Source organism: Coptis chinensis, chromosome 8 (assembly GCF_015680905.1).
Source record: "Coptis chinensis isolate HL-2020 chromosome 8, ASM1568090v1, whole genome shotgun sequence".
Lineage (NCBI taxonomy): Eukaryota > Viridiplantae > Streptophyta > Magnoliopsida > Ranunculales > Ranunculaceae > Coptis > Coptis chinensis.
Window position 1 is genome coordinate 76514260 of NC_141463.1, and position 15165 is coordinate 76529424.

Sequence of the window (15165 nt, forward strand, 5' to 3'; positions counted from 1 at the left end):
CAATTAAATCAAGTCAATATTCAATGAGCAAAAAAGAACACGGAGAGTATTAGACATTAACAATGAACACACATGCTTAATTTCACGACAACTAAGCGGATGCAACAATTGTGGTAAAACCAAACCTGTTGAATCGATTCAACTCTTAAGAAAAAAAACTCATAGACTCCAATATTAATTAGACTGTAGTATGGAAGATCAACCCATGGTACATGGTTATTATTAAAGGCGATAAAATATCTTTATGGTACAAAATTTCCTAAAAACTCATTTATGTAAGTATCTAACTTTGTATCTGTAAGCATTCATGTAGGCAAGAAAATACAAATATTGAAATAAATGAGTCACTAAAAATACTAATATGGAACAAACAAATATTGAAACAGCAAATGCAATCATTGAAGCCACAAAGAGCGCCAGAAGTGTCCAATTTGAAGTTATCTAAGTATGATATAGCTATTCCAATGATGGATTTGACACTTATAAGTAGCAAAAATATACACTTTTTCCACCACCGTATCGCACAACTCACCAATATCTCCCCCAGGGAGTGATTGTAGCCTAGAAATCGCCCTCCACAAATGAAGTTTTTCGCATTTATACAACCCCAACAATTGTAAATGCAGGGTCACCAGAGCGTGCTGGCTCCAAGTCTGCCACAATACCCACGTCAATCCTATGTAATATAGCATAAAATGGTTTTTGGGTATTCCTAGAATGAACCCAAATCGGGTTTACCAGCAAAATCTCCCTTGAAGCAGCCGCCCTCGCTAAGGACGCAGGAGTAAACAGTAACCGGACATTAAGACTAAGTAAAGAGTCACTAAAAACTTGAGTATCAAGATCCAAGAAAGAAATGGTATTCTCACTATAAGCAATAACAGTTAAAGAACGTTCTTGAACAGCAAGCATACAACCAAAAGGTTGAATAGTACCACCCCTTTGTATTCTAGATAGGTAAGCAGTTATTTGTTGTTCAGAAACAAAGTTTTGTGCAGATTTAGTTTTGTGCAGATTTAACTGACTCTGAGTAGTGAAAAGACTTACCTAATTCTCCGATCGTTCAAAAGTTAATTGATAGATAAATAGCGGGGTATCTGCTTTTGGCGCTTTCTTCACCACGCACGATTCTTACGGTTCTCGCCATCCACAAAATTATCGGCTACCATAGACTGCAACCCATAATGTTGAAGCGACACGTGAGCGGCAAACCCAAGATACGACGTGGGAAAATGTTGAAACTTCGAACTGCTTTGATCATGGTTTTGCATAAAGATCCAATATCCAACTCCATTCGCAGAACCGGCATTAACCAAGAAAAAGAAAAATCGGGGACCAGAAAAGACAAAGTAAAGAACATATGCATGGAGTAGGCAGTATTTTTACCTAAAGCAAAGATTTGCCTCCAAAATCTCCATTTCTCCTTGAGCCTTCTCTTTTCTACAACATCAATAAAATTAGAACTTCGGTCTAATTAAACTCCCCAAGTGATGACCTAAACCTCAATATTGAACTTTGAAAAATGCAAAATTGATAGTTGATGGAATGAAAAGGGGAAGAAAGAACTAACCCTCAAATCTATCAAGCAAAAAATCAAGGGAATAGATCAGGTCGTCTGCTGCCTCGAGATCAAATGAGAGACATTATCAACTACCATAGACGCAACCCATAATGTTGTTGAAGCGACCACAGTGAGCAAAGAAGTCAAGATATATATGACGTAGGAAAATGTTGAAACTCAAACTGCCGCTAATCATGGTTTTGCATAAAGCTCAATATCCAACTCCATTCGCGAGAACCGGCATTAACCAGTAAAAAGAAAGTCAGGACCATAAAAGACAAAGTAAATAACATATGCATGGAGTAGGCAGTATTTTAACCTAAAGCAAAGATTTGCCTCCAACTTCTCCATTTCTCCTTGAGCCTTCTCTTTTCTACAACATCAATAAAATTAGAACTCAGTCTAATTAAAATCCCCAAGTGATGACCTAAACCTGTTCAATGAGGTATGTGATGTGGTTAAGACCGTATTTGACAACAATGGGTTTCTTCGATTCAACAGTTTTTCCCTCTGCTTCAGTTTGTGCCCTTTTCAGAAGTCTTTCCTTTTTAGCAGCCTTGTCCTCAGGTTGGTATTTAAGTAGCATCTTAAATAAGTTTGTTGCTGCACCATCAAGACATTTTGAAATTTTAACTTGATAAGTACCCTTACTTTTTTAAGTTCTTTATTTAAGTAAAAGTTGAAAATAATTACTATGACTGCTTTACCAAGATTCTTGTCAAGTGTTTTTGAAAACTGATTCAATACAGGAGGAACCTTCAAACGCTGCTTGAGAATTCTTTGTTGCCTCTAGATACGAACAACCTTTGGCCATTTAACAAACCTGTGCAAATCCTTCTTTGGTGGCAAGGCACCACCAATCCCAAACCGCTTTGCGCGCTTCTCAAACAAAGGATTGGTGACCTTTTCCTGTAACAAATATACATGCTCTTCAATTACAAAATCCTCATTTAATGATTCTTATATGCTGAAGATATACATGACCCAAAACCCATTTGAATGTCTATCAATAATACTCAACAATGAAAGTAAAACTTACAACAGCCTTCTTCTTTGCTGGTGCTGGAGCTTTTGCACCTCTTTTTGGGGCCTGCAAGAAGAGCTGCTCAATTCAAACGAAAAATCAATAATAATAACTTTTCGTTAATAATCAACAATTCCATATGTAATACAACCATATACCATAGTAATCAAAAAATTAGGCTACTCAAAAGTATACCATATCGTGGTCCTTATGTATACTACATCATGACAATCTCGCAATAATCAAAAGTAAGAGATAGTACGTAAAATTTAACCCTGCTAATTGGTACAAATTAATGCAATTATTCCAGTTAATGTGATTACAGATAGCACACATCAAAGCAGTTGAAGTTTTACGTTTCCTCAACTGTAACATACACTTATGCAAAAAAATCACTAAACATGCTTTAAATATATTAACTGTGCACACCAATGCATCGAGGTTTCGATACAAATAAGTTTCATCATATGGCATCATATAAACTTAACTGTATTGGGTACCCAGGTCGACGCACAACCTAAACATAACTTGCTGGTCTTAACGTATCTAAAACTGAGTAGAATTCGAGGACTTTGGTTATCTTCGACTCTTCGCTCCAACAAAATCTCTATAACATTTAAGCTTATAGACCTATTATACATTATACACTCGATTAAACAACAAAATAGATTTCACTAAACTACTATTGCCACCAATCTATCTCTCATACCCAAATTTGAATTGTTGGTAAAAGTAATCAATATTATAAAAAAAAAAAAAAAAAAAAAAAAACAACAACAAACAAACCCAACACCTAGATTTACAGAAAACAGAGAAATCCATTTAAACCAACCAACAAATCGAGTAGTTATACCTATAAAGGGTATTCGTCCTTGTTCCGTTCGCCAAGGGTGGCAATATGGCACAGCGTGCACGGAGTTAACTTTAGAGTTTTAGTTGTGCACCGATGTTTGGGTTTTTTCCGAATTTTTAGTATCTTTTTTTGTTTATTTGGGACGAAGTTGGTTTTTTGGATTAAGGTCTACGTAAACTTATCTTTTGCTCTCCTATTTCTATTTTTTTGTCATACGTTTTCGAAACTTCCGGTTTTTCGCTCCGATTTTTTAGTAATTAGTTGTATGACGTGCACACTCTCTAAAGGCTCAAAAAATAGAGCCTAGAGGGTACAACTATAATACATATCTAAGGATTGAGGGCTGATTTTTGGTGAAAATAGTTTTCTCATAGTGGAGAATTTTCCTACAAAAAATCAGCTCAAACAAAAATATTTAACATTATCAAATTATCAAAAGTTGTTTTGAAATTTGAAAATTTTGAATTCTCGGATAATTTTATAATATTGTAAGCAAATTTTGATACGTCTAGATATCTTCAAATTCGTTGAATTTTTCTAAGTTTGATCTATATTATGGGAAGAACATCTCCACAAAAAATCAGCTTCTAATTCATTATTTTTCATGGTGGAGTTTTTTTGGAGCTTGTATAAGTGTGGAGTTCATATAACGGGCAGGATTTGCAGACGTAAACAAACACACTCAAGTGGGAAAACATGTAGCCGAAATCACAGAAAATCAAAATGCCCACTCCCGACCATAGTACAAAATATCAGGTTTATGGATATATATCGTAGATTGGAAATATTTGATATTGTTTTATATACAAATATCGTGAATATATCTAAAATATGAATAAATATCGTGAATATTATAGACATTTTTTGATATATCATGATATATAATTTATATTTATTTGAAATATAATAATAAATATAAAATAAAATTGTTACTTACACAAAATATTATCGTAATATCACCTCTAAACATATCATAATATCTATGTATCTTTTGTTGAAATCTCAATATTTATCGCAAAATATATATTTTGTACTATGCTCCTGACAAGGTAGATAGATAGCTGAAAGCCTGAGACACGCCAAAATTGAGCACAAGAGACGAATGGAGGAGTTAACAAGTAGTCGAGACTTAATCAGTGTGGTTACATGCTTTCTCTTTCTTTCAAAGCCTATACATGCAAGGAGAACCCAAAAAACATAACTAATAAAAAAATAAAAATCCTAAGGGATCTTGCGGCCGAGGATGAGTTTGTTCAGCAAAGTGAAGATTTTGAAGAAATTGCCACATTGTTTAAATATGCAAAGTTAGGACCACCTTCCCGATGTCAAGCTACCAAGTCAAACTTTTCTCTCTTTAAATTCCTAGACTTCCCCCCTGCACGTACTCCACCTGCACCACAAGGTATCAGTGTATCACAATCATCACACAAGACATGGTTTCAGAGTTATTGATATGGGAAGCATGTTTTTTACATTGATCGGAGCTATTAACATAACACACACCAGTGCACTAGTTTGAGTCTTTGGCTTCAGTTTTCTCGAGGGAATTAGGACACCATAGTGGCATAGCAACATCACATGTATATACAGACAGGAAGCTTAAAGGAAATCAAGATTACTAAATTATCAAAGGCCACCGTAGTATACAAGCCATACTGACCAAGCAAAAAAATATATATACAGACAGGAAGCTTAAAGAAAAAACAAGATTACAGAAACTATACTACTCTCGACTTATCCATTACTTGATAACATAAGAAAGTTCTTGTCTGTTCTCTTTTTTTTTCGTCTTTCATTTTGTTTTCACAAAATTCCCCAACTTCCAAATCCACATCCTGATAAATGGTAAACTTTATTTGCTTACCAGGCACATCAATATAGATGAGTCCATTACTAAATATAATACTAAGATTACCATAACCAAAAATAGGAACAACCATTAATTTGATGATTGTATACTAATCAAATCTGGCGAATTAGAATTAACAAAATCATACCATGATTTAGTGATGCAGCTTCCAAATTCAGCTTCAAATTTCGTTATAACGCCTGATTGTTTTTTCTTTTTTAAGTAAATGGTAAACTCAAAATTGGTGAACACAAAAATAAATGTTTCTTTCACATTTAATTCAGTTATCAATCAATCTACTATAAACTTCTAACCAACTTAAGAATTTGTGTGACGTGTGTGCCGACAAACTTATTAATTTATTATTGATACAGGAAGTTTGGTAGAGACTGAAGCATGGATCTTTTAACCCCAGAAGAAAAAGTAAAAAAGACAAACTAGTGACGATGCAACTAAAGCTTTTGACTAGTTTCATTACCTATTAACAGGGGAAGCTTGCTTCTTCTTCTTCTTACTTTGCTTTGCTAATAGGAGCGAAAAACGGGTAAACCCAAACTTCTTCCTCTTAGCAGAGAACTTCTCGTCACCACTTTCTTCCTTAGAAGGCTTCCAAGGAGGAGACACAACCCCACATTGTTTTCCAAGTATCTGACCCAATGAAACTTTCGATTTTTCGATACTATCTTCTGCTTGCCTTTCCATGTCAAACTCTTCTGGCACAAGAAGCTTCCTGCTCAGTATTTGTCCAATCGATAGGGTAGGCCTAAGTAGAGGCTTTGATCCATCATTAACCAGATTCCACCCATTGACATTAACCAGCCGAGAATCCCTCCGATTCTGCGATGAGCAAACATTCTTAAATTTGGAAGAGTTATAAACTGAGCGTCTCTTCTGGCCATGATCAGATCTCCACTTCCGAAGAGATTCTTCAACAGCGAGCTTCCCCCTGTTTGCAGCCTCCACTCTGTTCAAAGCCGCTTCTAAGGCTTTTTTGCTCATTTTCACTTCTTCTGCTGCGTCTTCTACCTTTCTTAAGATTTGCAATTTAGACGTGTTTGCTTCATCAATTTGAAGCCCCACATCTAGAACCCTCTTCTTTGAGAGCTCCTCAGCTTCACAGGCTTTGCTGGTTAGGGAAGAGTATTCTTCAAAGGAAAGAGTAATCCCCTCAGATTCTTTCAGTAAAACTCCAGAGGAATTTTCACTGTTTGACAGAGCTCTGATCTCTGCCAGAGCAACGGCTTCTGAAGCTCTTGCTGCCTCTGCCATCTTTTTGGCTGCAAACCATCGGATCTCAGCAGTTCTTATGCTTGTTTTGATCTGTTCAATCTCTGATGTTGCTCTCAACACTTCAGACTTTGTAGCTTCTGCCATCTTCTTAAATTGCTCAGCCTCAAAACCCAACTGTTGAAGCTCTCGCGAAATATCCAAGGGATTATCAGAACTACCCTTGATTTCGGCGTCTTTTGCTAGTTGTAGCTTGTGTCGAGTTCGGTTCAACTCCTCCTCCAGAGAAGATATCTTAGCTGAGTTTGAATTTAGCCTCTCACGGGTCTTCTTGAGTGAAATTCTCTCTCTCTCTAACTTTTTATTAAGTGATTCAACAGAAGCTCGGGTACCAGCAAGATCATCTGTCGTCCTGCTTAAATTCACCTTTGCTTGCCTCAATTCCATTAATATCAGACCTGGAGATGCTGTGGGGCACAGGCTCAAACCACTGACTGATTTCTGATCAGTCAATGCAAGATGTCCTGAAGTTTGTTCTGCAATTTGTTCCACAACAGGATTTGGCATTGAGATTGTTGAGGTTAACTCCGAAGGTGCAACGTATTCAGAGGCTTCATTTTGTAATTTCGACTTGAGCTCTTCCACCAACCTTTTTGTTGTTTCCAGTTCTTTCAAGACCTCCAAGGTTTCTCGTTCTTCAGTGAACAGATCTTTTTCTAACAGAGAAGCTTGTTCCTTCACTTTCTCTAGGTCAAGTTCCTCTGGCTTATGCTGTTTACAGAACAAAGCATCATATAAACAAGAAACAGAAAGAATCTGCTCAACTTTTTCAGATTGTAACAAGATAGTGAATGCAGCAAGGAAGTAAAAGACCATGCAAAAAATGGCATTTATCCATGGTGATCCCATATTCTGTGATATTTACGTGCCAGTGCCTCATTATGAGTGCTGAAGACATTTCAGGCTAGTAATTAGGAAAAGGAAGCATAACACCATGCAAAATATGGCATGTAAGCTTGATAACAATGTCCATATTCCATGTATAATGGGTGCTGAATACATTAAGTTTGCTAAACTAAATACATTAAGTTGGTTCATAATAGGATAACTGGTTGTATTATGAGAATAAATTCCCTTTCAAGCAGAACTTTGGTGAAACAAAGAAACAGTTAAAAAAAGATTGCATCAGCAACTTGCGTATGGTTACCAACTTACCATCAACAACTAATAAAACATGCACATGGCAGGCCTTGTGAACCAACTTGTTGTATAGATGTCTAAACCTTCCATTGATAAGTCCTTGAAAATTGGACCATCTAACCAACAGATCAAGTACCAAAACAAGTTCCAAAAATTGAAAATCTAAAGCAGTTGGAATTGCAGCTTTTTCAGATATTTGATCTAATGGCCATGATCACTAAAAGGGAGTTGTAAACATCCGAGGCTAGTGGAAAACGTAATTTCACACACAAACACACATGCTTATATGTGTTTGTATGTGTGTGTATTTTTTAATTGCCTAGAAACTATGTAAATGGACACTGCATATTCTTTAAAAAATCAGTATCAGACACACAGACACATTATGCATAAGATTTTCAAACTAGGGTTTCCTTAAAACCTAAAAGACTAGGAACATAATCTGTTAACATAGTTACAACTCTATGATATGCCACATTCATAGCAAGTTATTTGTAAGGAGGAGCTTTAAGGTCTTCAGCACAAGAATTAGTTGAGTAACTAAGAAAATTAATTGTCTTCTTTTAAACTAGTTGTGTCCCCTTGTCCTACATCATATAGGTCGCTGTGTCGGATTCTGTATCAGTGTCGGTCGTACTAGTGTTAGCGTGACTTGGCGTAGAACAGGTAAGGAATAGGATTAGGCTTATGCAAAATAGTACCGTGTTTATTATGGGTGAAGACACTAGATGATGAAGCCTTAAGCACCGTGTTCCTTTTTCACCATTTCTTCTCTTCTGAATTTTTTCTTTTTCTTTTGCCAAAAAATAAATTAAATAAAATCCCCTATTCTGAAAGTTTTCTGTTTCTTTACTTCCTTTTAGTGGATAGATAAAAGGGTCAAATATCACCTGAGACTCACTATTGTATATGCTCTAAATGATAATGTGTACTAAAATATTATATCAACTTCCACATTTGTAAATATGTAAGGCATATCAAATGCAACTTCTTCATACAAAGTGAACTTAAATGAAATTTGGACTTAGTAACTATCTACCTTTACGTCTTCCTTTAATACAAATCTAGAGTTTTAACTTTTTTGCCAAAAAATAAATATAACAAAAAATCAGCAACGAGGCATTTAATGGCACCCCTAAAACAAAGCGTTAAAAAGATTTGCCTCAACCAAACAGATTATAGTTGCTACAATGCTACCTATTATGCTCTCACATAAATAATGAGAAGAACGAAAACTGGAATAAAAAAAATTCAAAAAAATCGATACACGACCACACGAGACCCAGTTCTGAAGTAAACTAATTTCTGTCACAATTATAAAAGAATCCTCTGAGTCATCTTATTTAATAATTTAAACCTTTTTTTTTTTTTACATATACAATACATTTCACTTTTCACCAACTCTATAATAACTTTCACCAGTTCCACAACACTATTGTACAAGATATGATGGCAGTGCAAACATAGAACAATACAAGCACAACATAAAAAAAAGTAGCAAAGTTTCATATATTTAAAACTTAATGAGCTGTTTAGCTAATAATTTACCCAACAATGACACTAGTCCAAAGTTTAAAACTTTAATTAAAAACAATGAAATAAAAACATTACCTCAGCTTCAAAGCTCTTAATATAAGGTTTCCAAACACCACTTCCACCAAAACGAGTCACAGCTTCTTTAACAGACTCAAAAGGAGCTGAAGTATCAATCTCCACTCTACTAACCATCTTCTTCTCCAAAACTAATAAGGCTTCATCCTCTTCCATGAAGGTCTCGGGTATTTCGATATTTAGTTTCGTATCGGTAAATGGTGTTTGGATATTTCGAGTGGGAGAAGCAAGTTGTTCAGTCATACTGAAACTGGTAGTAGTGAGTGAGAGAGTGACGCTGTTATTAAGTGGTGAAGAGAAAACGGTCGATTTTTTTTCGAAAAATAGTGCACTCGAGTGAAAAAATAGTGGAGGAGTAGAAAAGTATTTGACGGGGTGGGGCACACACTGTGAGAGTCAGAGAGAGAGAGAGGGGAAGTGTTTGAATTTAAGTAGTTGTCTCATTTCCCAACTAAGTCAAACGTTCACAAGTCTTTCACTTTCTACTTTTTCATTTTTATTGAGAGCGTATTTAGGACTAGTGGGCCGGTGGCCCAACTTCTTTGTAAGTAAAGGCCCGTAAAAGCCTTTGGTTGAACTTCCACCTAGCAACCTGCCCGTAAGGCCGTAATAATCAACACCTAGTCAATACATTGAAAGAGCATTCTCAATGGAGATGAATATCAAGGAGATGTGACAATATTCACCTCCAAATAGTCAAAAACTTTTACCCAATACAAAGGTGAATATCAAGGTGACTATTTTCCCAAGTCAAAACCAGAGTGAAACTTTCAACCGAGATAGTAGTTGAGTTGGGAACTCCAGAGGACGGGATGTTTTATTCCGTCTCATGTGTTTTTTTTAAAAAAAATCAGTTTTTTTATCGGACAAAATGTTCTATTCCGTCTCGCGTGTTTTTTCAGTTTTTTTTTTAACTTCAGACGGGATGTTTAATTCTGTCCGACGCGTTTTTTCGATTTTTACATTCAGACGGATTCAAACATCCCGTCCGGGAATAATAGTCACATTTGCATTGGGCAGCCTCACTTTACTTTTCACCAAAACAGTGGAAAAAGGGGAAATAAAGCTGACGTGGAGGTGAATAAGAGTGGTTTGCATTAGGAATGCTCTAAGAGCATAGGTGGAGGTATCACCTACATATTTGTAAGGCTAGTCATCGAGTCGAGCTGTTCGTGAGTAACTCGAGCTCAGCTCGTCGAAGGCTCGACTCAAACTCGTCTACACAAAAGTATGAGTCGAGCTTGAGCTTAATTTAAAGCTCATTCTAGATAGCGAGTAGTTCGAGTTCGAGTAGCTCGCGAGTTACTCGTTTTATAAGCCCATACGTAGTATATGATTTATAATTTATACGTCATTTTATACTTTATACCCAACTATAATTTACAATTTATACTAGTTTTAATGTTTTATATATATTTTTTTTGAGTTCGAGTTCAAACGAGCATAACTGAACTCAAGTTTGAACTTGAGCTCGAGCTCGAAATGTAAAACAAGTCGAGCTCGAGCCATTAGTATAACTAGACGAGTCGAGCTTGAGCTTAAATATTAAGCTCAAATGCAAGTTCGAGTCGAGCTTCTGCATGTGCAAGTCGAGCTCGAGTCCTCGACTCGGGTAACTTCGATGACGATGACCATATTTGCCTCTACATCTCTAATTACTAAAAACTATTTCTAGCGGGGCAAATGTGGAGGAACCACACTTCTCAACCGATCCATCTCTCAATTTTAAGATTTTAGAACCACCTCCTACATTTATTTAAATTATATCTCTCCCTATTTATTAATTATAATTGGCTCCCCGATTTCTATTAAAATTGAACCACCTCCTTTTTGGATTTTTTTAAATAGTTTTTCAATTTAAAAGCTAAAATTTAAATGTATAGGGTTGTTATCTTCCCCATTTTAGAACATTGGGAGTGTTTCTTAGTGAGAGGTCACAAAAATTGTTTCTCTTTAGTTTTTAACAATTTTCATTTTAGTTCTTTACACTTAGAACTGGTCAAAACACATGCTAGTATTTGCTATAGCAAAACTTCCTTTTCAAACATGACCAACCTACATATTTGCCTCCAAATTCAAAACGTGAAAACTATTTCTAGGTGGGTGCAAATGTAAACTTTGCACACAACCGTACTCATGGATGCAAATTTGCGCTTTCGGATCTCTCGAATCAAAGTGTGTGGAGACATTATCGCCATTGTAGATTACTATGTTGATTTTTTTAAACTTTTTCAATTTAGCGCGAAGAAAATGTAAAGTTAAAAATTTAACTCGGCAAAATTGGGAGTGTCGCGGGGTGGTAGGTCCTACTCGAAATTTGGAGCTGTTATTTGCCTCCACTTAGAGTTGGTCAAAATTTGCGGATGCTTCCTCAAATTTCAGCCTCAAGCATGCAGCTGATACTACAAATCAAAACGAAATAGTTTCCAGGCACCAGTGTGATAAACTTTGCACACAAGTTACTACAGTAAAGCTTCAGGAACAAGCGTGTGGAGACATTATCAGAATGGTAGATTACTATGTTGTGACCTCAGAATTTACATAACTGAAGAACAGGTTAAAAATCTTACATCGGCAAAACTCAGCTGGGCTTTCATAAAAGCCACAAACAGAACCTAACACCAAAGCGGCAGCTTCATAACGGAGGCAAATAAATGAAATAATGCTCTTTCTTCACAACCTGATCGAAGTCTTTACAGAAATATTCCTCAGTGGGAATCTCAAAAGATTTTTACTACAAACTAGGCTAGGGGCCTGAAATATCAAATAATGTCGTAGTTTTCAAGGCATTATTGAGATGCAAAAGAAGAAGCTGCACAATTAGACTTTGGCCTCAATCACTTTTTTCAGCATCCATCTCGTTGAAGATTTCTGAAACGTATTGGTTCCAACAACAAGGTGGTTCCTAGAATACGTTTTGATTAGTGCAGGTCTTATCGGGAGGAAGTCACTGGGAATTCGTAAATTTGGTTGTATTGCCTCTGTGAGGAGGCATTAGCTCATGTCCAATTAACTCCCAAATAATCCATCATTAACTGCAAACAGACAATATCAGGCCTTTTGTGAAGTACCAGTGAATCCAAGAATCGAATAGTTTAAGACATTATTGCCATTAGAAATCACCAAAAGTCGGAAAGTTTTATTGATCAAACAAATATCCCAACTGACCGTCGAGTAAGAGAAACATAAGATAAATGATAAGACAATATCATAGTACCTTAGGTAACTCAAAGTGAATTGCAAATAATATCACCTAACACTCATCCCATGCAACACAAATTTTAAGACTGGAAAAAGAACACACATACTGACATACAAACAAATGTTTTGAAAAGGGAAACTAAATTTTCAGTTAATTAGTTCTCCTGCAATTCCTCCTAATCTCTCCATTGGAACCAGTTAGTGGTCTGATGTCTCCCATCTTGATCATGGCTGCAGCAAAATCAGCATTAAATGTGCCAGGATTGTTGCTGTAAAGTCTCACTTGGGAATCAGTCGATCCACCATTGAATAATTGCTGATCAGAGTGAAGTAGACCTCTTTGGCTAATGAGATTCGTGTAGTAGTTGTTATCAAAAGATGTAGGAGTTTGAAGGTCTAGTGGTGCTAGGTTGTTGTCTCCTGTGCCTGAAGTCCTTGGACAATTTCCTTGCCTTGTACTTGCAAAGGTTCCAGCAATGTTGGTTTCATTGTAAATTCTGTTTCTGAAGCTTGTACACCTTGCTTGTCCTATAGTGTGTGAACCTGTTCGGAAAGTGAAACAGCTTTTAGTATTTTTAAGGTGTGTGTCAGTGTGTGTCTGTTTAAGATGTTGCATATATACCTGATAAGGCTACCATTTCCCTAACAGAGAGACCTTGAGCCTGGAAACTCGAGATGAGGTTGGGAAGGTTAAAAGTTGGTCGAGGAATGCTATTGTTAGCGGCACCTTGACTTGCAGTTCTTGCATCCCTTCTCCCAAGCTTTACATTCCAAGTTGGCCCTCCAAGCTGCGTATCATTAAAATTGTCGGGGATTAATTAAACTGTTAGAAGTACAAGTTTAGTAGCAGGGCATGTACGTCACTGAGAAATTAAATGTTGCTTTGATTTATACACATGGTAGACATAAGATTACACTTTGTACTTACAATAACAACAGAATCTCGAGCTGCAATGGCTAAGACATCAGCACAAGACACCATCCCAGGGCAAAACCTCTCGACTGCAGACTTTATATTATCAACCACATCAAATCCCCTAGCCGAGTTACGATTTGGAGCAGCATTCTTCTCTCCAATGAAACTTCCTCTGTCGTCAAGTAGTATCGATCCATCACATCCCTATTAGAGAAGAAAATATGAGCCTTGGAAAGACTAGCTTTTTAGTTATGTATAGATTATTAAAGGCTAACTTGGAGAAAATCATACTTTTGACCATAACAAAATGTCTGCATCAGCAGATCTGTCAAGATGAAAGTGATCGACAAGCTCTAGAAAAGTACGTTGTTAAAACTGACCTATTACTATGGGAACTAAGTCTGATTTAAATGAACACAGAATAAGAATACGTGTGTTACTTGATATATTACTTAATTAGTTTGTGCATACCTTTTTTTTTTTCGATAATCAGTTTGTGCATACCTCATGCTACAATTAAAAGAAAAATTGATCGAGTATTATAATCAGGTGAGGATTTCCATTTTAGAGATAAAGCAAATAGCATGATGCTTTGGAAAGCAAGTTCAGATGACATCGTGTCATGGCAGATCTAAATTAATGGACAGAGTTGAATGCAAGCATCAAGCATGCAGAGCTTTGAGGAGGGCGTACGCCTCAAGGCGAGGCGTACTCAAAACGCCCTAAAGGCGTCGAGTAAGCGTTTAAGCACTGAAAGCGTATGCTTTAGTGTGTGAGGGCGTTCCTGAAGCGTTGAGGCATTCTTGAAGCGTACGCCTCAGTAGTGAGGCCTAAGCCTCCATCCCAAAACCTTTAGACCATAACTTTTTTTTTTTGATTTTTGGTTTTTTTATTAGGAGTGTAAGTAGACATCAACTTTAAACTCCGAATATGTGTATGACTATCGACATCTAGCATTGCATGCTATAACTAGCTTAGCTTCTAACTGAGGATTCATTGCATTGGATGATCTTCATGGCTGATGCCATTGTCGATAATATCATCCAGTGGCATGACCCTCTGCTCACTGTTGCTTATCTGCAATAGTACTGATGTTTTCGTAAACCTTACATTGACGAAGCAGTCATGAAAGTGCAAGCGAAGAAGAGAAGCGCCCATTCGCGGCTCCCTTGCTATAGCAGATTGAACAGCTGACCTCACTGCACTATAAACATGGGGACAAGAGCTAAAGTAAAAATTGGTTGAGAGTTGAGCACAAGATCTTCCAAAAAGAAGTAGAATAAATATTATGAACGTGTTCATGGAGAAAGGAGAAGACATATCTTTCAAGGCAATTGTTATAGTATGGGATTTCTGTGAGAAACAAACACAAGAGGCGGTTCAATTTATATAGAGCCTAGAAAACTGTTTGGCACTGCCACTTCACCTAATCCAAAGACCAGTTGCATGGCTATTAAAAAAAAATCGTTTCACATTTACGTTTAATTTGGAAAATGATGAAATTGATAAAGCCAAATGAAATCATACAATTTAGTTAGCATGTGAGAAAGAGATTGACTCTTAAGACGGTAATAATTAATGTAGTAGGTACAGAAGTTTTCAAATGAAAGGGGCTTTTCAGAACTGAACACTTTGAAACCAAGTGTAGAAGTTGTAATGCGAGAAAAGCCATGACAAAATGGTAGATATTGACTAAAGTTTGTCACTATCTAGCATGGTCAAA

General features: G+C 36.5%; 2 protein-coding genes and 2 pseudogenes across 3 annotated transcripts; all 4 read right to left on the reverse strand.

Annotated features, from left to right (window-relative positions):
• Positions 1 to 597: 597 nt before the first annotated feature.
• LOC147483121 (phytochrome E pseudogene) lies at positions 598 to 912 on the reverse strand (annotated as a pseudogene).
• A 974-nt stretch (positions 913 to 1886) lies between these two features.
• LOC147483122 (large ribosomal subunit protein eL8y-like) lies at positions 1887 to 3407 on the reverse strand (annotated as a pseudogene). The gene is made up of 4 exons (XR_015205510.1): positions 3372 to 3407; positions 2601 to 2663; positions 2269 to 2470; positions 1887 to 2164 (listed from the first exon to the last, which is right to left on the reverse strand). The product of XR_015205510.1 is annotated as a large ribosomal subunit protein eL8y-like (transcript).
• A 1116-nt stretch (positions 3408 to 4523) lies between these two features.
• LOC147483123 (WEB family protein At2g38370-like) lies at positions 4524 to 9701 on the reverse strand. Its single transcript, XM_086576150.1, has 3 exons — positions 9326 to 9701; positions 5766 to 7285; positions 4524 to 4828 (listed from the first exon to the last, which is right to left on the reverse strand). The coding sequence occupies exons 1-3, from the start codon at positions 9566 to 9568 to the stop codon at positions 4801 to 4803; spliced, it is 1791 nt and encodes a 596-aa protein (XP_086432276.1). The 5' UTR covers positions 9569 to 9701; the 3' UTR covers positions 4524 to 4800.
• A 2743-nt stretch (positions 9702 to 12444) lies between these two features.
• LOC147483124 (peroxidase P7-like) lies at positions 12445 to 14804 on the reverse strand. Its single transcript, XM_086576151.1, has 4 exons — positions 14553 to 14804; positions 13455 to 13646; positions 13149 to 13314; positions 12445 to 13069 (listed from the first exon to the last, which is right to left on the reverse strand). Exons 1-4 carry the CDS (start codon positions 14760 to 14762, stop codon positions 12678 to 12680), a joined length of 960 nt encoding a protein of 319 aa, XP_086432277.1. The 5' UTR covers positions 14763 to 14804; the 3' UTR covers positions 12445 to 12677.
• Positions 14805 to 15165: the final 361 nt, after the last annotated feature.

Excerpts from the sequence above, each read along its gene's own strand:
- LOC147483124 (XM_086576151.1), bottom strand. The coding sequence starts at position 14,762 with ATGTCTTCTCCTTTCTCCATGAACACGTTCATAATATTTATTCTACTT. Across the intron at positions 13,647-14,552 it reads TTCATGACTGCTTCGTCAAT|GGATGTGATGGATCGATACT; the intron begins GTAAGGTTTACG and ends CTTCTCTAATAG. Across the intron at positions 13,315-13,454 it reads CTCGAGATTCTGTTGTTATT|CTTGGAGGGCCAACTTGGAA; the intron begins GTAAGTACAAAG and ends AATGATACGCAG.
- LOC147483123 (XM_086576150.1), bottom strand. The coding sequence starts at position 9,568 with ATGACTGAACAACTTGCTTCTCCCACTCGAAATATCCAAACACCATTT. Across the intron at positions 7,286-9,325 it reads TTAAGAGCTTTGAAGCTGAG|CATAAGCCAGAGGAACTTGA; the intron begins GTAATGTTTTTA and ends TTCTGTAAACAG. Across the intron at positions 4,829-5,765 it reads CAAGCTTCCCCTGTTAATAG|GTGGAGTACGTGCAGGGGGG; the intron begins GTAATGAAACTA and ends CTTGTGGTGCAG.